The following is a 21371-nucleotide window of genomic DNA, read 5'->3' on the forward strand; positions in this document are numbered from 1 at the left end:
GTGCGCGTTACATGCCATGTTGCTCTTGTTTTCTCCAAATAGACTTCTGTACTTGTGAACTGTTTCTGTTCTTGAGTCAATGTTTCTTGCCTTTCTGCATTCAAAAATGCTGTACTTGCTACATATGCCACTGCGCTTATGCAATTGTATAATCCCAATTTTGAGTTGTTTTTAGTTGGGTTTTCATCTTTTGCGTTTTTACTGTCGATGTAAATTGTCGTGGAGATTTTTTTGTGGCAAAGGAAAAAGTTCGGCAAAGGGAGATTTTCTGTACTTTTTGGACAATGATGGATTTGTTGGTAGAATTTTGGAAATTCGTTTCTAAGTGCTTTCAAGTATTTACTTGGCCTTATGTACATATATATAAATATATATATCTCGAACTATGACATTTCAGAAAGGTATGTATAGGAATTGAACCTAAAATCTCTGTAAATAAATTATATATTGTTAATTCAAGGACTAGGTGTTTTACTTGCAATTGGCATATTTGTTGTTAGTTACATTTTAGTGCAGATCTGGATAGACAAAGTTCAGGAAGTAGACAATAACTGATCGCAAAATGAGATCTGATTAATCCCATTGGGTCCCATTAAATGTTACTGAGCACATAGTGTTGCAACATCACAAGAAAGATGTTTATTGAATCAATCCAGCAGTAACCTAAAAAAAAAAAGATTTTCTGAAGCAATATAAAAACATTCAGCAAAAGTCTAAATTTAAACAAAAAGTAACTGCAGGTTGAGAGTAACATTTGCTTTTGTTATAAATTGTACTATCTTTGGGGATATAAAATATAGGTTTTTAAAAACATCGTCATCTATGGAAAAAAAACGAAATCGTTATTTTTTTTGTCTGTAATACAGTTAAAGGGTTAAATAACATTTACAGGTTATTTTCCATACATCTGCACCAATTCTAAAACAAAGTTCCAAAAACATTTCTGTAAATTAAAATGAGTCCAAATGTTCTCCACTGTCATTGAACTGAAGGTAAACAATGTAATGGTGTGGTTGAACGTGTCGACCCGACCCGATCCGTTTGAGTGACACGCTGGCTATTTGGTACGAGAGGCAGTAGCGAAGCTTCTGACATCCGAATGAACATGGGCTTGCCTGTGACTCGAGCCAGAGACGAAGTTTTCGGACGTGGGCAACTCACACAGGGGCAAAGGCGTGGCCTTTGCACAAGGGCTTGTCCTTCTTGGAGTAGAACGTCTTCCCCTCCAGGTTGATCTGGCACAGCTTTGCACAGGCAGGACAAAAAACAAAAACTTGTTTAGAGCAAGCGAAAAGGAAAATTGTTCAGCCCTTGTACCTCATTGAATTGAATGTGTTACAACATGGGAAATCACAGAGGAAAATTAGCAGCGAGAGGAGAAGACGTGAGAAAGGGACACTCACAGCACAGACGAAGCACGTATCGTGCCAGCTGTAGCCCAGCGCCTCCAGGAAGCGATCCCCGGCGTCGATCTTAAAGTCGCAGCCGTGACATTTGGTACCAAACATTTTCTCGTAATCTGAGAAAACAGAGATCTTAAAAACCGTGTTCTCTGAAGGGGACATATTGAAGAAAAATGTGACTTTTAATGTCTACTAGGGCTCCTGGTGGTGAGAGATTAAATCTGGCCAAGCACCTGGTTGACCGGCATCCAGAGTTATACCAGCCGTTTTATATGCACTACATTAAATTTCCTCCAAAATAGAGTTGAATTTGTTTTGTTTCAAATTTGTAGAATTTGACGGGGCGAGTAAAATGAGCAAAATCTTCAACAGCCCGAGCTTACAATATGATTGACCTAAAATGGCTTTAGGCTAATGTAAAAATTGCACTTGCAGCTTTCTTTTGTCTAACCCATTCGACTCAAATAGTGAAGATTTTTATTTTCAGCGTGGCCCTTCACATTGTGGTTTAATAAAGGTAATGTCATGTATTATCTCTCTACTTGGGATGATAAATCCGAATGGAGTGTGCATTTGCCAGTGTGGTCACGTTTCCAGACATCCTACGAACAAATGAAACGCTCATGGCAAGCCTTCCCATAGCGTCTGTCGACTTTGTTGCTTTAATGAGTGTGAGTTGTCACCTCTCTCGCAGTAAGGCTCTCCCTCCTCCATGTAAAAGGCTTGATTCCTGATAGGAGTCTTGCAGGCTGCACACTTAAAACACTGTACGTGGTAGGTCATCTTCAGGGCATGCATGATTTCCTGATGAAACGAGAAAAGCTTGTAAATGTTTTATTTTCACCTCGGCTACAGCATGCATTTACATCCATTAAGTCCTGTTTAAAACAGCAGACGAGCTCGGATGTTTACTCTCGTCAGAGTCATCCTCTTACCCCAGTGATCTTCTTTTTGCACTTTGCACAGTTGGGTGCGTAGCGGTTATCGTGGCACTTGGTACAGAAGACGGCACCTCTCTCCTCAAAGAAGCCCCCCTCCTCCAGGACAACCTTGCACTGTGAACACGTGAACTCCTCGGGGTGCCACGAGCGTCCCAGCGCAACTAGGTAGCGACCCCTGAAGAACACAGCATGGCGCAGCAGTCACTTCAACTGGGTGGATATTTCACAAGTGCATTTTACAGCATTTGATTGCACACAAATAAATGTATAGCCAATGAGAGAGAATACACGCGTTAGTGAGCCTTTAACAATTCTATCACAAATCTAAAAAAAAAATAATAATTTGCCAGGCCTGATGTGTGTGAAAAATGTGTTAGTTTTCAAGGCAAACAGCGTTCAATGAAGTAAAAACCTTTGTGTGTTTTCATTCATTCACGTAAAATTTATGAAAGGAACATGAAAAATCGATGTACCTCTCACCTTTTGGAACATTTACCCCGAGTTCAGATATTTATGGTTTGCTCACATTCTCACCTGATGATTTTGTTGCAGGCGCCGCACACCGGGGTCCTCTCGCTGTTTTGGGGCGCCTGCTGCGCCGCCTGCAGGATGGAGCTGCGGTTCTCCATTGGCGTGGGCTGAACTGGCTGCTGGTGGTGCGTCACCACCGTGCTCGTTTTGTCCGGACGAAAACGATCGGCGAAATTAGGGTCGGTGACCCACGGAGGTCGCGAGGAAGGAGCAGAGACGCCCGCGGCCGCTGATGCCGTCTTGGATCCTGCGTTTGGGGAAAACAAGCAATCGGTGTCATTTGTTTAGGGCAAAGAACTACAATACGCTGTGACTTTGGATAGTTCCTCCAAATTTGAAGTCGGGGGGGGGGGGGGGGGGGGTATATAAGCTCGCTCTCCAGATGTCTGTTGACAGACAGACAGAGAGGGAGAGCCTTGAATGCTGTTGTTGATCGTTTATAGATTGACATTTAATAAAAATGTATTAGCACATCCTACATGTTGCTTTAATGCATCGGCAAGAGCAGGAGGACAAACTCACCATCTGGTTTATTGGCTGTCTGGGGCTTGGCAGGTGATGGAGTTGGCTCAACGCTGTAGAGAGAAAATGACTAATTAGAGGAAGAAAGTACACAGCTCGCAATAACACAACATGTCATGTTTGTGTTGATAGCAGCAGGCACAGTTGCCTCATATTACCTTTCGAGTGTATGATCTAAATGTTAAATATGAACAATCCGATGGCTCCGCAGTGCGGGAACTTGACTGAAAAGCAAAACGAGTGCTGTGGGCAGCAAGTATGTACATCCAAGCTAAAAATGGACAAAAATAATGCAGTCTACCATCTAGTGTTAAGCAAGTGTTTTATTTCCTTTGTGTAATTTTGTAAACTTTGTCATCAGATCCTGGGATCAATCAAACTGATAGTTTATTGTGAGTCATGTGCTGTATTTACTGTAGAGTTCAAGTACATATACGATTACGTTCACATTCACATTTGTCTTATTTTACAATGTGTTTCCACTGCATCGCCACGGTGCATACATTTGCTAACCCTTTTGTCAAATCAATTTAAAATTAACACAGTTTTTAATCTGACGAATGTGATTTGGAGGGAAGTTGAGTTTTATTTGGATCACTTTTACAAATGGAAGTAAACCAATGAGTTGATGTTTTACTCTCCCTCTGGCAAATACATGAAGGGACTCAGAAGCCAAATCAAAGTTGACATTACACATTACACGGTATGTAGGGTAAAGCATAACACCAATACCTTTCAAACACCTCAAATGCTTTCCGTAACTCAAAGTTCACAAACGAGAAACTCATCAGACATGTTTGGTGCTGTTTTGTCAGATTTAGAATTCAGATGAATTTGGCTTCCAGCCCGCGTGTGCAGAGCTGAGGAAATGAGGACTTGTTTCTGCATCTAAAAGTTTTTTTACCCACAGCGAGCCCCACTATATTCAGAAAATGTTCAAACTAAATCTCACAAAACAAGTTGTAAGTGCTCTGGAGATGCGTCATACTTGCGGAAAATTGTAAAACATCGCCTTAAGCAACGATCGTGTTTACAACATCAACAGTGCCATCCACAATCAGCCGCTGTGAGATGATGAAATCGCAGCTCATTTGCAAAGAAAAGAATCTGGCAAATGATTACCATGCATCAACTTTGCTCTTCAACCTCGATCGCCATCGGCATGGTGTCTCAGTGTGCCCGACAATTAATTGTATCCAAAACAACACGGAATAAAAATGAATCCCTCTGCTATTGCAAGCACATGACTAGCAGGTCTGTTGTCGGAATGGAAAGTAAATGGAACACAGCGAAGACGATGGAGTGGAACTCGGGGTCAAATAAAAGAAAGCATCTAAAATGGGTTTGACTGGCTGACCCAGAATCAGCTCCCCTCCGCTCTCACTGAACCTAACGAAAGTCTGATTCTTCCATCAGCAGACGAGCAGCGGCGGCTCCTCTGAGATGTGTTGTTGTTGTTTGCCTGCTCCTCACGCTACTGAAGCGTACAGGTGCATCCTCAACCATGTTTATTCCCAGCTGGATTGGCCTGGAGCGTGTTTTCTTGACATTTTCACCGCTTTCAACATAGGGACCAAGGGGGCTGCAGCTGCAGAGTAACAAGCCATGGACACCTTGACATTTGCAGTTCATTTTTTACACCTGTGATTTTCTTATTGAGCTCAGTTGTTCTTATTTTGGGGCCCGTCCCCAAAGGGAATTGTGACTCCAGCGCAGACATGTTTGAATATACAGGAGAGAACAGAAAGGCTTTCCATTTTCTTTTTCCACAGAGAAAGACTGCGCGTGTCATCTTCCTGGCAAAAAGTGAAGTCGGTTGACAAACAAACGTGACAACACTTTCCGAAATAGACCGCATGTTTAATGGCTGCTTCACTCATTCTGCATATTTCTATTCATACAAATACATTTTCGAAGTGGAATTGAGAAAATTGGACCAATTTTGTTCAATTTCAACAGCATCGTTCTTTGTTATCAATGTTGAATAATGCAAATCTCGTCTGCAGAAGGATCGAGTCAGGAGGTCCATGCCCTGCTGATGTTTGACGAAGGTAAAGTTGCCGCTACACTATCAAATAAACAGATTTGACTCTTTAACTCATGATGGCTCACAAATATGCTCCTTATAATTTGGTGCGGTTTACGTATAAAAATGTAGCTGTTCAAAGATATTGTGCCTTATAATTTGGTGTACTTTACAGTCCCAAAATATAGTATTTTATTTAGCTGGTTAGCGAATACTTTCAACTGAACAAATTAAACGGATTTAAATAGATTTGGAGCATTACCAGCTTTTATATTCCACTTCTTTATTTATGTCTCGAAAGTTAATGTTAGACCACAAGTTGCGGTTTCTTACCAAGACGTTGTTCAATGACGCATGTTCTTGCATGTTTGTTTGAGTTTTCATGAGTAATTGCACAACTATTTTCTCAATGAGGCAATAAAAGTGTAAAGTGTGAACAGACGCCCTATCAAGTCAAGCCTGGACAAGGTGAGCTCACCGTGAGGCTGCGCTCAACGCCAACAAATGAGATGCAAAGATGTCAGTTTGCATAAAGAAAGATGGAAACTTGAAAGAAAGGCAAAGCAAGAAATAAGAGAACTGCAAGATGATGTTTTTGTTAGATGTTTTGTATTTCTTATGACAGCAAAGGGGGGGGAAGGAGTCAGATACAGCTTTGTGGTTTTGTTCTTAATGTTTAGAGACACATACAAGATGAGATGATCAGAAATGAAAACTCAGTGAGAAGTAACGAGAGTGAATGCGGGAGAATCAAACAGGTACGCTACTTCCCACTCAAAGACCCCCCCGCTCCACAAGTTCCTCCCAGCTAGCTCAGTCAGATTGACTGATCTTCACACTTGGCTCAGTTTGCAACGCTCCACTTAAAACTTTATGCTGGCTAAGTTATGTCTAGTTATGGACCCCCCCGTCACTCACCAAAAACCACCCTGTCTGTGTCTTAAAGTTATCTGCCACCGATGGTTGGCTATCTTTGTCGTCTTCGTCGTCTTGAAGGTGCAGCTATGTCTAGCAAGCTCGGCATGCCGTGTCGTTCAGGATTTGATATTTAGGGCGCGAGCCGACCTGTCGTGGTGACAATCTCTCAGACGGGTATAGCGGGGGCTCTGAATCTCAGAGAGGAACTTTTCCCTGGCCGCAAGGAAGAGAGGAACAAATGGACAGAAGCAGATATCTTATATGAGAAGAACCAAGAGACAAGATGGGTGAAATGCACAAACACACTAGATGGGCTGCAGTCTCATGCACAATCAATTACAAATTGATGCTGTTGGTCCAACAAAAAGGTCAAACTAAAAGCCTGCACACATGCAGAAAGGTGCTTACTAAACTAGTCTACAATCAAAGAAACGCTCAACCACTATGAACCACACCCAGGCTTTACCTGGCCCTCTTCATGGTTTCATCATCCGGGTCCTGCACTGCGAGATCCAAGAAACACACACACACACACTTTAGTAAAAGTGACACACACCTACTATAAAAAAAAATGGATGAGTCAATAGTAAATAAGATGGTGGTGTTCTTGGAAATTACTAGGTTCCTCATGTCAAGTGTTTGATATGATAGCTTGCATTGTGCTTAGGACTTGGGCCACTTAGATTGGGGTTTGCTATGTTTATAAAGAACCCAAATCAAGAGAATGTCACTCAGTGAGGTACAGAAGTGCACCAAATTTGAATGGCCTCTCTTAATTGTCTCATGCAGGAGTGTATCTGTCCAAACAGTTGCTGTTTATATTACAATGACTACTGTGACAAAAATCATTAAAAGAACAAAGGTAGTGCTGTGCACACTTTCAGTATCAATGCAACAATTAGTTAGACAATTTGCATGGAATGCGTTCAAAGTTAACCGGTCAGAAAGGCTTAATTCTTCCTATGGTGCCAGTCAAAGACAAAGCTTAGCCAACAGAACAAAATGTAGACAACTTAGTGCAAGTCTGAAAAGAACTCAGAGTGCACTCTACATCGATGAGAAACAAGAAGTCTACTTTACTTGTTTTATTACAAGCTTAGGTTCAAGAGAATGCAGGGTGTCCTTACACTCTCTAAAGGCAAATTGATGTACTGTGGGATGAAATGATCTTTCAAGGTTGGCCAGATCCTTAGGAATGTGAAAAAAAAATCTATTTTGGATTAGCTTTTAAAGAGACTTTTTTTTATGCTGTAAAAAAATAAAATCTTCCTTTGCAAAAACAGACAAGATCACAATAGTGTGTCTACAAATAGCGACAGACAGTGGAAGTTTAGATAAAAATGAATTTCAAAACATTTTCAAAGTTTCAAGCATTATACCAATTATTGGAATACTTGAGTATTTCAGTACTAGACTATTTGACAGTAATATGGGGGACAATCCTAGAGTGACAATATCAAAACGCAGTGTGCGTAGCTGTTATTTGGCTCCTGTTTTCCAGGCATGGAATCAAATCTATTGTTCCTTTTTAGTTTGCTCTCACTGAGTGCCAACACAATCTAATCACAATGTACTCAGTTAAACGCTCAAACGAGTAGTCCATCACTATTCAATGTAGACATGCCAGGCCTGCTCCCGGACTTACTGAAGTCAGTGCCAGTGAGCTGGGCCAGGATGCGGAAGGAGCGTGACTGGGTGGTACCAGTGCGAGGCTGCCAATCCTCGGTGTCCTGGATCAACCTCTTTTTGCTGCGGTCGTTGGGGATAAAACAGGGCACGTTCTCCATCCTGAGGTCGTGCCTAACGTAAGCATAACCGGCGGCACACAGCGGGCATCGTTAAACAAACCCCCCAAAACTACGAACCGCCTATTCACAAATACCACAAAATCAGGTCATCTTGAACCAAGGTCATCCAGCACCGATCATGCGTCAACTCATGGGAATGTTAGGAATGTGGGCCAAAAGGCTTTTAATTCAAACATATCTGACCCGACTAACTGCCTTAAATATAAATCTAGCCTGGTTTAAAGCCACACTTACACTAACAAAACAATTGGCATGCACAGGCCCCTTACTTGGATGACTGGCACATATCAAAGAAGTTAGGTTCAACCCTACAGAACAAACCAAAACAAAAGAAATTGATTAACAGTGAGTGGACAGATGGCAATTATGATAGCAGAATATGGTGTTGAGAAACAATTCTCACAGTCTCCGAGAGCACATTGGGACTTTAAAACAGTGTTTCCCAACCAGTGTGCCGCGGCACACTGGTGTGCCGTGAGAGATGTTCAGCTGTGCCGTGGGAAATTGTCCAACATTAAATAACGAGTGCATTGTAAACAGGATCGCCAAACCACAGGTCAGTTAGCGCAAGGCCTGGTCAGCCACTTGCTAATCGTGCATGCGTGGCAAATCGGAGAATCTTGAGATTTCATGTTGTGGCATCGGCACATACTCAACGGATCTGTGAGTGAACGAGTCAGTGAGTGAGTGATTTGCATTTCCAGTTCATCGCGTGAACGGATCAGTGAGGGAACGAATCCTGACTTTCCCGTTCGCGAACGAGTTAATGGGTGAACTGCCTTCCCGTGCATCAACGGATCAGTCAGTGTTGCGTCTCCTGGCGTGTAAGCCAGAATGTAGATTTACGATTTGCCAAGGAAAGAAAGAACCACTCACTGAAACACCCCTTCTTTTATGCACGTTTTCTCCAAGCTAACGGCTAACTTTATTGCATGAAGGGATGCGCCGTTATGCAACAACGGGGAGATTATGCTTCTCTTTGGGTAATCTTGATTTTATAACACTTGTAGTAGTTTTTAAATAACGTGTATGCATATATACGCCTAAATATAGTTATCCAATATATCTAGTGCAATTTCACATTAGATTGCTGGTTTGAAATTTACTTTTAATATTATTATTATTTTCAAATAAACATTTATGTTAAAACTTGTCTGGTGTTTTATTCCTTGTTTTTTTATTCGCCAATTAAAACATAAAAATCAGACATTTGGTTAACTGCTTTGTATGACAATATGTGTAGGTACACCTCATGGACACTTCAATAGGTACACTACACGAGGTTAAAAAAAAAGAATAAATAATTAAAGGGTTAATTGCACAATAACAGCACATTTGTGCACATTCTCTCACCTGGGATCGAACCAAGGTCTTACCGAGCAAGAGCCCATGTCATTGTCCAGTCAGCTACTTCGACCTGGAAGCTTGCGGTCGTCTACACTGTTTTGTACTAGTGATGTGCATTCCAGTTAAGTGAAAATCTTTAGAATCGGTTCACTCAAAATATTTGTTCAAAAGAATCGAAATGAATTGATCTGTGACGTCACTTGGACACTCCATTAGGTACACCGCCATTTTCAAGTGTACCTAATAACAGGCCACTTTATTAGGGAAATATCATGGTCAAAGGTCACAGGTGTCAAGCTCTAGTCCTCGGTGCCGCGTTCCAATATGTTTTCAAAGTGACCCTCGTTAAGCGCACCTGCGTGAAAAGTTTTTGGTCACTTTCACGTTCCGCAGGAGCTAAAACTTTTCACGCAGGTGCACTTAACGAGGGAATCACACGGACACTCCATTAGGTACACCGCCATTTTCAAGTGTACCTAATAACAGGCCACTTTATTAGGGAAATATCATGGTCAAAGGTCACAGGTGTCAAGCTTTAGTCCTCGGGGCCGCGTACCAACATGTTTTCCAAGTGACCCTCGTTAAGCGCACCTGCGTGAAAAGTTTTTGGTCACTTTCACGTTCCGCAGGAGCTAAAACTTTTCACGCAGGTGCACTTAACGAGGGAATCACACGGACACTCCATTAGGTACACCGCCATTTTCAAGTGTACCTAATAACAGTGGTAATCAAGCGGTCAAAGGTCTTGGAAAACATGTTGGAATGCAGCCCCCGAGGACTAGAGCTTGACACCTGTGACCTTTGACCATGATATTTCCCTAATAAAGTGGCCTGTTATTAGGTACACTTGAAAATGGCGGTGTACCTAATGGAGTGTCCGTGTGATTCCCTCGTTAAGTGCACCTGCGTGAAAAGTTTTAGCTCCTGCGGAACGTGAAAGTGACCAAAAACTTTTCACGCAGGTGCGCTTAACGAGGGTCACTTGGAAAACATGTTGGAACGCGGCCCTGAGGACTAGAGCTTGACACCTGTGACCTCTGACTATGATATTGCCCTAATAAAGTGGCCTGTTATTAGGTACACTTGAAAATGGCGGTGTACCTAATGGAGTGTCCGTGTGATTCCCTTGTTAAGTGCACCTGCGTGAAAAGTTTTAGCTCCTGCGGAACGTGAAAGTGACCAAAAACTTTTCACGCAGGTGCGCTTAACGAGGGTCACTTGGAAAACTTGTTGGAACGCGGCCCCGAGGACTAGAGCTTGACACCTGTGACCTTTGACCATGATATTTCCCTAATAAAGTGGCCTGTTATTAGGTACACTTGAAAATGGCGGTGTACCTAATGGAGTGTCCGTGTGATTCCCTCGTTAAGTGCACCTGCGTGAAAAGTTTTAGCTCCTGCGGAACGTGAAAGTGACCAAAAACTTTTCACGCAGGTGCGCTTAACGAGGGTCACTTTGAAAACATATTGGAACGCGGCCCCGAGGACTAGAGCTTGACACCTGTGACCTTTGACCATGATATTTCCCTAATAAAGTGGCCTGTTATTAGGTACACTTGAAAATGGCGGTGTACCTAATGGAGTGTCCGTGTGATTCCCTCGTTAAGTGCACCTGCGTGAAAAGTTTTAGCTCCTGCGGAACGTGAAAGTGACCAAAAACTTTTCACGCAGGTGCGCTTAACGAGGGTCACTTTGAAAACATATTGGAACGCGGCCCCGAGGACTAGAGCTTGACACCTGTGACCTTTGACCATGATATTTCCCTAATAAAGTGGCCTGTTATTAGGTACACTTGAAAATGGCGGTGTACCTAATGGAGTGTCCGTGTGATTCCCTCGTTAAGTGCACCTGCGTGAAAAGTTTTAGCTCCTGCGGAACGTGAAAGTGACCAAAAACTTTTCACGCAGATGCGCTTAACGAGGGTCACTTTGAAAACATATTGGAACGCGGCCCCGAGGACTAGAGCTTGACACCTGTGACCTTTGACCATGATATTTCCCTAATAAAGTGGCCTGGAATAATAAACTGGAATGCACATCACTCGTACAAAACAGTGTAGACGACCGCAGTCTTCCAGGTCGAAATAGCTGACTGGGTAATGACATGGGCTCTTGCGTGGTAAGACCTTGGTTCGATCCCAGGTGAGGGAATGTGCACAAATGTGCTGTTATTGTGCAATTACCCCTTTAATTATTTATTCTTTTTTTTTTAACCTCGTGTAGTGTACCTATTGAAGTGTCCATGAGGTGTACCTACACATATTGTCATACAAAGCAGTTAACCAAATGTCTGATTTTTATGTTTTAATTGGCGAATAAAAAAACAAGGAATAAAACACCAGACAAGTTTTAACATAAATGTTTATTTGAAAATAATAATAATATTAAAAGTAAATTTCAAACCAGCAATCTAATGTGAAATTGCACTAGATATATTGGATAACAATATTTAGGCGTATATATGCATACACGTTATTTAAAAACTACTACAAGTGTTATAAAATCAAGATTACCCAAAGAGAAGCATAATCTCCCCGTTGTTGCATAACGGCGCATCCCTTCATGCAATAAAGTTAGCCGTTAGCTTGGAGAAAACGTGCATAAAAGAAGGGGTGTTTCAGTGAGTGGTTCTTTCTTTCCTTGGCAAATCGTAAATCTACATTCTGGCTTACACGCCAGGAGACGCAACACTGACTGATCCGTTGATGCACGGGAAGGCAGTTCACCCATTAACTCGTTCGCGAACGGGAAAGTCAGGATTCGTTCCCTCACTGATCCGTTCACGCGATGAACTGGAAATGCAAATCACTCACTCACTGACTCGTTCACTCACAGATCCGTTCAGTTAGTGAACGGGAAATGCAATTCACAACTCGTTCTTGAACGGGATGTTACGTCATTTTCTTCTTCGTTACGGCGAGGTGGCACCAGCTTCGATGCGCATTACCGACCCCTACCGGTTGAAGTCATATGAACTGAAAAAAGAACGAAACACATTCGGAATAATAACACCATCAACCATAACCCAACAAATACAAAATGAAAACATCAATGTCGGCATAACGTGTGTTGGCTGGTATAGCAGCAATGCTGTCTGTCACTCACTCGTGAATCTTCGCGAACGACTAATCAGCAGCGAGCGATAGATGAAGGAGGGATTTACTACTCAGTGACGTAATTTCCCGTTCACGAACGAGACGAGTCAGTGACGCAACTTCCTGTTCAGTGTGTGCGTGTGTGGGGGGGACGATTCGTTGAACGATCCGTTTGAACGACTCTTTTGAATGAACTGATTCTAAAGATTCAATTCACTTAATAGAACTGGAATGCACATCACTAGTTGCTGTGTGCTTTTACTAACAGTGACACTATGACGGCTGTGGTGCGTTTTCGGTCCGATGGAAATCAGAGTAGTTCAACGGGAGAACCTGGATTGTTCATTTTTCACCAACGTAAAATACACAGTCAAGTCGAGACACCTCGACCGTGATAGCCACTCAGCCGCTGTCAGAACAGCAGAGCGTCTTTAAAAGTGACTTTGTTCTTAATGTTGCAATATTATATAGAGCTAGTCTAAAACAGTAAACAAAGCCATATTGATTCTTTTGGATTTTGATCACAATCACTTTCAATAGTTTATTCCTTTACACTGTCTAAAACCTTTTTTCAAAAACTGTCACTTTCATTTACAAAAGAAATACAATTTAAAGATTATTTAGTATTTATTTTTATTCAATTATTCGACTCTCCATACATATATAGGAATAGAACTTTATGTCTTTTGTTGTAATATAACTGATTTTAATATAGAAGCTGGTGTAACAATTAACAGATTTTTGTTGGTGGTGTGCCTCGAGATTTTTTCCAATGAAAAGGTGTGCCGTGAATGAAAAAAGGTTGGGAAACACTGCTTTAAAAACCAGCTGTACATATGTACGTTAATCGGGAAGAGCACCTCACTTTTAGTTTCAGTTTTTATACTTTGGGTGCCTTGGCTCACTAGAGGTTGGGAAACGCTGCGATGATGAATCAGCGGGAAAAAACACCGGGATGTATGTATATATTCTTGTTGAAGACTGAAAATCTATAATAACTCAGTCAGCAATAGCATTAGGGACACCTACACAATTGTAATGATCTTTAGTAAAATTACTTCTGCCATTTCAAAGGATTATAGAGATTAGAAGATTAGTTTGGTAGCTACACTGTTGAAGAAACATTATTTTATCAATATGCTCATTGTTGTAGTTGCCCTGAAAAATTTGTATTACAAATATTTAAAAGCAAAAATAAACCAAAAAAATCTGCAATAAAATCTGTGTTACAAAAGCATTTACGAGCATGGGAATTAGAAGCATAATGTAAAAAATAATGGTGAGTAAAGTTATAATTTTATAAAATAATGCTGTAATTTAATAAAGGGACATGAAGGGAATCTAGTTGGGTACAGACTGCTGCATTTATGTCAGTGTGAGAATATTTGACACACTTGATAATTCTCATAATATGCTATTAAATATTTTTCTTATTATACATTGCATACATTACAACATTATTCTCAGAACATTATGACTATTACTAATTTAGTCTCATAAGAATGTGATATTTTTTCGGTTTTGGTATTGCACAATACTGAGCACAATCTTAATATTTCATCAAACAGCAAAAATTGCCACATTAATAAACATATTTTTTAAAGTAATACCTCTTAGACAGCAGCAAAACTCAGCATTTTTATATTTGAAATGGCAGAAGTTTTGTATTGGAGGTCATGCACACCTAATATTGTGGCCAATGTGTATATGTCATGATTTTAAACAAGGAAGAGAGAAAGAAGAAAATGCACTAACTTTTCAAGAATCTCCAGCTGCACAGTCAAGGGAAATGAGGAAAAAACAAAAAGAGAAAAGAAATTGTCATCAGAGTGGCATTTTGAGGGAGTGGGGTAAAGAGAGTTTGTGCATACCATCATCAGAAAGCAGCAAACATGCAAAGAGTTAAGCAGAGGCATGCTTTTATTGTCAGTGGGCTCTGTGAGAGAAAGACGGCATTGTGCGGCTGTCAGGCCTACCTATTGTTACACTGAGCCTTAATGATTTGGCACAAAAACAGTCGTCATTCCGATCCACTCAGCCACGTAGGCAAATGCTTTTCCAGAGTTATGTAAATGGCTTTGGCGCTGGCTCAAACACAGGATTTCTGCAGTGTCGCAGTCACTCTCATGTTGTCATCTTGTGCTGTGATTCTGTCTGGAACAGCAATTGAGTGCTCTATACACAAAGTGAACATGTTTGAATAACAGGACGGTTCGACATTAGGCAGAACCGGTGACGTCTTCATCAAAACTAGTCACGTTGTTATCGTTATGCGCCAATGCCGCAGGAATGCAATTCCGCCACACTTCAACTATGAGGAGCAATCCAGTGAGACAGACTACTTAAATAATCCAGCACCAAAGTTCTAAAGTGGTGTATGGCTGCTAACACGGAGCGTCACGGCACATCTGCCACTGGTGGCTGAAGTCGCATTACTGTGACCCAAATTATTCCAACTAGTTAGGGGTCACCAAGGACACGCTATGATGATTTATAGCCCTGTTCCACGTGATTAAAAATTAAAGGGACATTGTGTAGAATTTTGTAATTTGTCTATGTTCATTTTAAACCCCCACTATAAATTTCAATAATGTGCAAATCAAATTGTATGTTCTATGACATAAATGTACATGTTTTTTGTATAATTGTAGGTCTAGTAATTGCACTTTAAACTTAGGCCGTTCATTCTATTACTTCACAACTAGATGGGGAAAAACTCTACACACTGTCCCTTTAAGGGTGGCCATGAAAACTGATTCACCGATTGCTGAGAAGCATTGTGATTGTGTGGAACTGACTGATGATTCATTTCATCTTGAAGCAGTTCAGGCAAAATGAGAGCGCTACTTAGCTGCAGCAACTACAGTTGATAGTGGTGTAAAGAAAATCACCGTCCATACAGCCCTGGATGAACTTCTCTTGGCAGCATTATTCTACTTAATACAAAACTAACATTGAAAAGGGAGTTCAGAACACACAAAGGAGATTCACCCATATCATCATTGATTGATGAGATTCATCCATCTCATCATTGATTGATTGATTGATTGATTGATTGATTGATTGATTGATTGATTGATTGAGTTTGTCCACAGTATCAAAAAAGTATAGTTAAATGTCCATTCTATTTAAAGACATGACTGGATCCAGTGCCTCTCTATTATTTTGACTTGGCTGCGGTTGGATGACATAATTTCAGTTGTACCAAAGTTATTTAGTACATATCCATAAGTTTATGACTTTAAAAAAAATGTAAAGAAAGTATTTAAAAAGCCTGACAGAATGGAAACTTTTGATAATGTCACACTTGAGTTGAGATCTATGTGAAGAGAGGATACTTAAAATTCAAAGACACATCAGAGGCCCATAAAAGTGGTTTATGTTACATTTCTTTACCGATTCCTGGACATAAGTTCCATGTAAAGCCAGGACAGGCAAACCCTAACTGAGATAAAAGTTGCCTTAGATCAAAGTCTGCAGCAATTGGGTGTGAGGTTAGAGGGGAAAAATAAGTACTTGATGTGGTCATTTTGACGAGAACTGCAAGATGGTTAGTTGTTTACTGCACCTACCCGTTCTGTGGTTGCAGCACACCGGCGCGGCCCTGAGAGCGAGGCGTATTAAGTTTAGGTGAGTAGGCCACGGGCTTTATGACAGGTCCTGCGCTAGCGCCCCCTGCTGAGAAAGGCCTCGCCATCTTGTTAATGGTGGTGCTCGGGGCAAAGGAGTACGTTGGCAGTACGCTAGCCTTGGCGCGTGGGTCCTACGTAGTGGTAAGAGAGGAAGACAATGCAGCACAGCACACAACATGCAGTTAGACGTTTGAGGCACACAAAAATGTCATTTCTTTGACTGAACTTTAATCGAAGCCTCATAGCTTCTCCACACAAATGACTAACTTACACAAAGCCTGCAGCCGTTTTCCTGCACAACGAACACGTGCTCAAGAGCCATGCAATTTATTTGTGTAGTACAAATGATAAAATGAAAGTGTTCAACATGAGAAATTGTCACACATAAAATAGATTTTGCAATTACTGTTCTACACGAACTGAAAAGGATAGCCGCTAAAATGCAGCATTGACTTTGTGGTATCACGTCCCAGCTGCTGCTCTAATAACAGAGCACAGCACAAGGTAGTTCACGACACCACTGTGCTTTTCAAACTGCAATCAGGAAGCCAAGTGGCTCTTAAGAGACGTGAGAGCAAAACTAAATGTGTCACAGTCACTTTTAGTCTGGTATCAGGGAGGCATGTAAGGCATTGCGCAACAAATAAAAGACAGAAAATTCCAAAGCATCAATCATGCCGCTCCGTCCGGCGAAGTGATTCAGTCGCGCGCTGATGCTTTGCTAATCTGCAGCCTCTGGACGCTGTCAGAACCTGACAGGTGACTCGGGCGAATCACATTAGTTTAAAGCCAAAGTGACACCAGGTCAAATGTGAGCACCAATTACAGAAAGTCTCAATCAAGGCCGTTTAGTATGTAACAAACTGCTTCCGCACATGTGGTGAGTAGAAACGACGGACAAATAAAGGCTTACCTTCTGCTCGCTGTCGACTTTAACATTTCTGTGGAGAAACCATGGGAACATAAATTAGGTCCAACCTCCGTGCCGTGCGCCAACATAAAACACATCAATTGTGTTCATTGTGAAAAGAAATACAAAGAAATTATGACACAAAGTTTTAAAATTAAATATATATCGATAAAGTCAAAATGATTAATGGTATGAAGATAATAACACATCCTATAGTGACTAAATAGACCAACAGATAGAATCAAGGGTGCAGTGATTAATCGATAACTAATCAATAGTCAAATCTTGATAATCAATTCAATGTTTAAAGACCTGGTTTAACTACTTAAAACTGTTGAAATTCCCAGAATTTCAGCCTTTCAAAAGTAGATATTTTTGATTCCTGTAGTCCTCCATTAAATCCATTAAACAACTTTTTCACTTCTGATACAATGCCAATATTGCATCCTAGCGTACACTCCAATACCAAGGTCGATATCTGCAGGAGTGATACGTAGACATTTTTATTTATTTTCTACGATGAAATGTTAAACATTGCTGTCAGCATCATCACCCACTCAACTCAAATGCGCCACAAGTTTTAACTTTAACCCCAGGCTGCATATTTCTGCCTTGCCTTCACCGAGTGGCGTGCCAAAGTTCATCTAAACGTCTTATCTCATACCAAAGCACCACTGACACAAAGCTATAAAAGGTTACAATGTGAATCACCTTGCATGTTGCAACATTGTGAGGGGCTGCAAATGCAAACAATGGCTTCTTCCTGTAGGAAGGAGGGATGAATAACCGCTTATGTTAGGCCTGTTCCAAGCCCTGATTAGAAGGTGCTAAAGACTGGATGACAGCAGATACAGTGAGCAGCCAGCAGAGCATAGCCACATGTCGACATATCAACGTGACGTTCACAATGCTGGAGCACCCCGGCTGTCCTAGAACTGAACCAAAATTTGATGAGCCACGCGTTATTTGTGGAAAAAATGTGTCATCACTGTCTTGAGATTTTTATTCAACACAGGTGAGGAAAATATGTGGAGATGATTTGTGTTTTTTAGGGGGGAATGACTTTGCTTGGGTTGAGTTTGACCCATGAGACTGAAAAAAAGGAGTTTGAGCTCCATGAGATCATTTGACCTCATTTCACGAATCAATTAATGGCTTAGCTCATGGAAAACTTGGATGTTTTTAAAATGAGACCACCACTGTTACAAGTATATAATTTTCACAATCATACTGCGTTTACTGTTACACATAGATACTATACAAACTAACAGCACCGTGATTTTATTTGGATCCATTCATGAAAAGATGTTAACGGAATAAATATTTATTATTCAAATAAAAATTGGGGATTGACCCAAAACCACAAAAAAGGTCATCAGTGACATTAAACAAAGAAAATAGAGGCTACCGTCACTCATCGGGTGGCCTCCTCTCCAAGCACAAAAGATCGGATGTATTTGTGAGCAAACACAACTGGCAACTATTTCTCTCTGGGAAGTGTTTGCCTGTCTTCCTCTTTAATAATGACAATAGTGGAGGGCAACATGTTGATTTAAAAGCCAGTGTTGTTGAATTCTTTTGGTCCTCCATAAACTTCCATTACCCTAAAACCTTTTAGGCAGGAGTTATTCTGACCCTCAGATGGATTTGTTCAATTTTTGCTGTTGATCCTTTGGGGGAATAGATTCTATGTTTGAATTGTATGCACGAGAATGGAAGACTGAAACTATTTGAAGTTCTGGCTCCGCTATCTAGAAAATCAAAGGGAATCATAGTGAAAGATTTGTCAGTACATATCAGCCCCAGTGTGTTGGCAGACAAACCCAAAGAGAGATTGGGAGGAGGAGGTGAGGGGTAGGGGCAGAGCAACAGCTGTGATCACAGCTTCTGAACTTTTAGGGGATCACAAAATCTAAATGAGTCTCCTGACAGTACGCCAGCTCATGTTTATGACTTGACAAGTCAATACTTTCTCATTTTATCCAGACCTCAAAACACTCTGTTTTCCTTTGGGCGGTCTTGTGTTTTTCCCTTTTTAATGAAGCAGCCTGTGAATCTTTTTTGCTTAGCACTCTGAAGACATAATCTTTCAGTCAGTAATTCTTGGCAGAATCTAGATGGGCAATTCTTAAGTGCTGCTCGTATGAAGGTCAACTACTTTTCATTAAAACAACTGAAAACAAAAACATTTTCTGGCTCGGGCTCTTCAACAAAGTGCATTAATCTATATACTGTGTACTTTTACGAATCAGGACTCAGTGGGACAACTGCCACTGCATGCACTTGGCGATGACTTGCGAACTATATTGTTAAATGAATACCTCTCTATTAATTGCAATTCCAACCAAACACTTATACTTTGTAAAACAAAATTTTTGGTGTACCCTTGACTTGTATCACACTATCATCTGTGGGTTTAATGCTGCAATTGGTGAGTTTATCTTACATACTACTACACATTTTAAGGGCATAGTGATATCCAGAAGAGTATAAAGTGGATATGAATGTGTAGTAGTGAGGTGCGATGTACTTGATGTAGAAAGAGTCAAATTAATTCCTTGTTGCATCTCTTTGCAAACTGACTTGCCTGTTGAGAGTGAGAGTGAGTGAATTGGATGCTGCTCTGATCTTGTTTTGGGCCTCCACATGGGTCAAGTCCTCGGCATTGAGGTCATCAATAGAGACGACCGCGTCTCCGACCCCGACACCAGCCTGAGCTGCCTTCCCGCCTGGGGTCAGCTGGAAGAGAGAATACAGGACAGAAAAGGTTTTGAGCAATGTCAACATCACTTATTTAACTCAACTAACTAACTAGCTAACTAACTAACTAACTAACTAACTAAGGGACTGCGCACTATACATTCACTTCACTCCAATAGTAAGCGGCATTGTGTGGCTTTAGATTTGAAGTCCATGACTCAGTGGAATCCATTAATATTGTACAAAGTGTATATTTTACAGAAAAATAAAAAAAACACGACAAAAGCCCTGCTGTTTTGCTTGTGACATCCCCCCACAGTCCTGTCTTGAATACTCCTGTATTCACAGACACATTTCTGGAAGAAAATAAGCCTGCTGCTTGAAAAAAAAATCTACATCCAGATCCAAGCATCTCAATGAGTGTTTTGATTTTCATCTGAAAATAGCATACACAACCCCTAAATTACAAACCATTATCTCATTTCTTTATGACAGGCTCAATGTGGGGGGATGCCAAAAACAAAAAATATGAATCCAAAAGTCATGTTGGGCTGACAGTGATTTCCTGTTTGTTAATGACACCTAATAAGCAACTCAGGGAGCGTGTATGTACAGTCAGACAAGGCAGGAGAGATATTTCTTTCACTCAGCACAATGAGGGGAAAACCGTGATGTCATCAGTCATCCCATGATTCAGCGCAGATGTGACAACCGATGATGAAAGCAGCCCTTGAAAGCCTCAGACAGCCACCACATGCCTCATGTGATGGCATAATTTACTGGAATAGCCATGTCGTTATTTCCATGCAGACAGGTAAGTCTCTGACCAGTTTCACTGACAAAACGGTGACATCATCCTCTCGGGGCAGACGTTTTGTCAACGAGGTCTCATTACAAACAGGAAGAAAAGACACAATCTATAATCCCGGCCTGCCTGCCGTCTCCACTGAAACGGCGGCTACAAAGGGGAGAGACGTCAAATCAGGTTTAGTAAGGCCCCTGTCAGCTTGGCCGTGTGGCTTAATGAAACACGATCCCTGTGTCAAATGCACTGATAAGTGAAGTACAAAGTGGCATCAGATAAGAGAGCCTGCACCAGGATTTAAGGCAAAACCCCATTAGGATTACTCGCTGGTGTCACGGATCCCTGCAGATGTTGGCTCGTCGGGAGCTCAGAGGACTCAGCAGTTCAATCAATAGTTTTCTGCCATGTTCAGCTAAGCTATCACGCTCGCTGCTTTGATTCTGCACATTAAACATAAACACTTGTGCGAGCAAGGAGGTAATGCCGTCAGTAAACCCATGACAGCTCCACAGTGCGCCCCGCAAAGACTGCCTGACTTAAATCAAAGCATGATAAGGCTAAAAATAAGAAGGAATGCTTTCCTCTGAGGCAATTCTTCTTTTACAATTAAGTTAAAACATCACTTTAATTGCCTTTGATTGGCCTCGTCTGGAAGTCATGAGCTAGACTAAAAAAAGAAACTGCTTGTCGAGTTTTTAATCAAACATTTATGAATCGTCTATGGTAAAAAATAAC

The 21371-nt window shown here is 41.2% G+C and overlaps 1 protein-coding gene across 2 annotated transcripts in view; it reads right to left on the reverse strand.

Annotated features, from left to right (window-relative positions):
* Positions 1-616: 616 nt before the first annotated feature.
* The window catches only part of pdlim7 (PDZ and LIM domain 7), a 30859-nt gene continuing 10104 nt past the window's right edge, over positions 617-21371 (reverse strand). Inside the window, exons 3-11 of one of the 2 annotated variants that reach the window (XM_037262049.1) lie at positions 19719-19870; positions 17135-17162; positions 16162-16352; positions 3398-3450; positions 2879-3122; positions 2339-2519; positions 2087-2207; positions 1404-1519; positions 617-1244 (exon numbers count right to left, since the gene is read on the reverse strand). In XM_037262049.1, the coding sequence (XP_037117944.1) occupies positions 1158-1244; positions 1404-1519; positions 2087-2207; positions 2339-2519; positions 2879-3122; positions 3398-3450; positions 16162-16352; positions 17135-17162; positions 19719-19870 (1173 nt within the window). In that variant the 3' untranslated portion in view covers positions 617-1157. The remainder of the gene's footprint in view (positions 1245-1403; positions 1520-2086; positions 2208-2338; positions 2520-2878; positions 3123-3397; positions 3451-16161; positions 16353-17134; positions 17163-19718; positions 19871-21371) is intronic. The other variant, XM_037262048.1, reaches the window with a different exon arrangement.

Source organism: Syngnathus acus, chromosome 10 (assembly GCF_901709675.1).
Source record: "Syngnathus acus chromosome 10, fSynAcu1.2, whole genome shotgun sequence".
Classification (NCBI taxonomy): domain Eukaryota; kingdom Metazoa; phylum Chordata; class Actinopteri; order Syngnathiformes; family Syngnathidae; genus Syngnathus; species Syngnathus acus.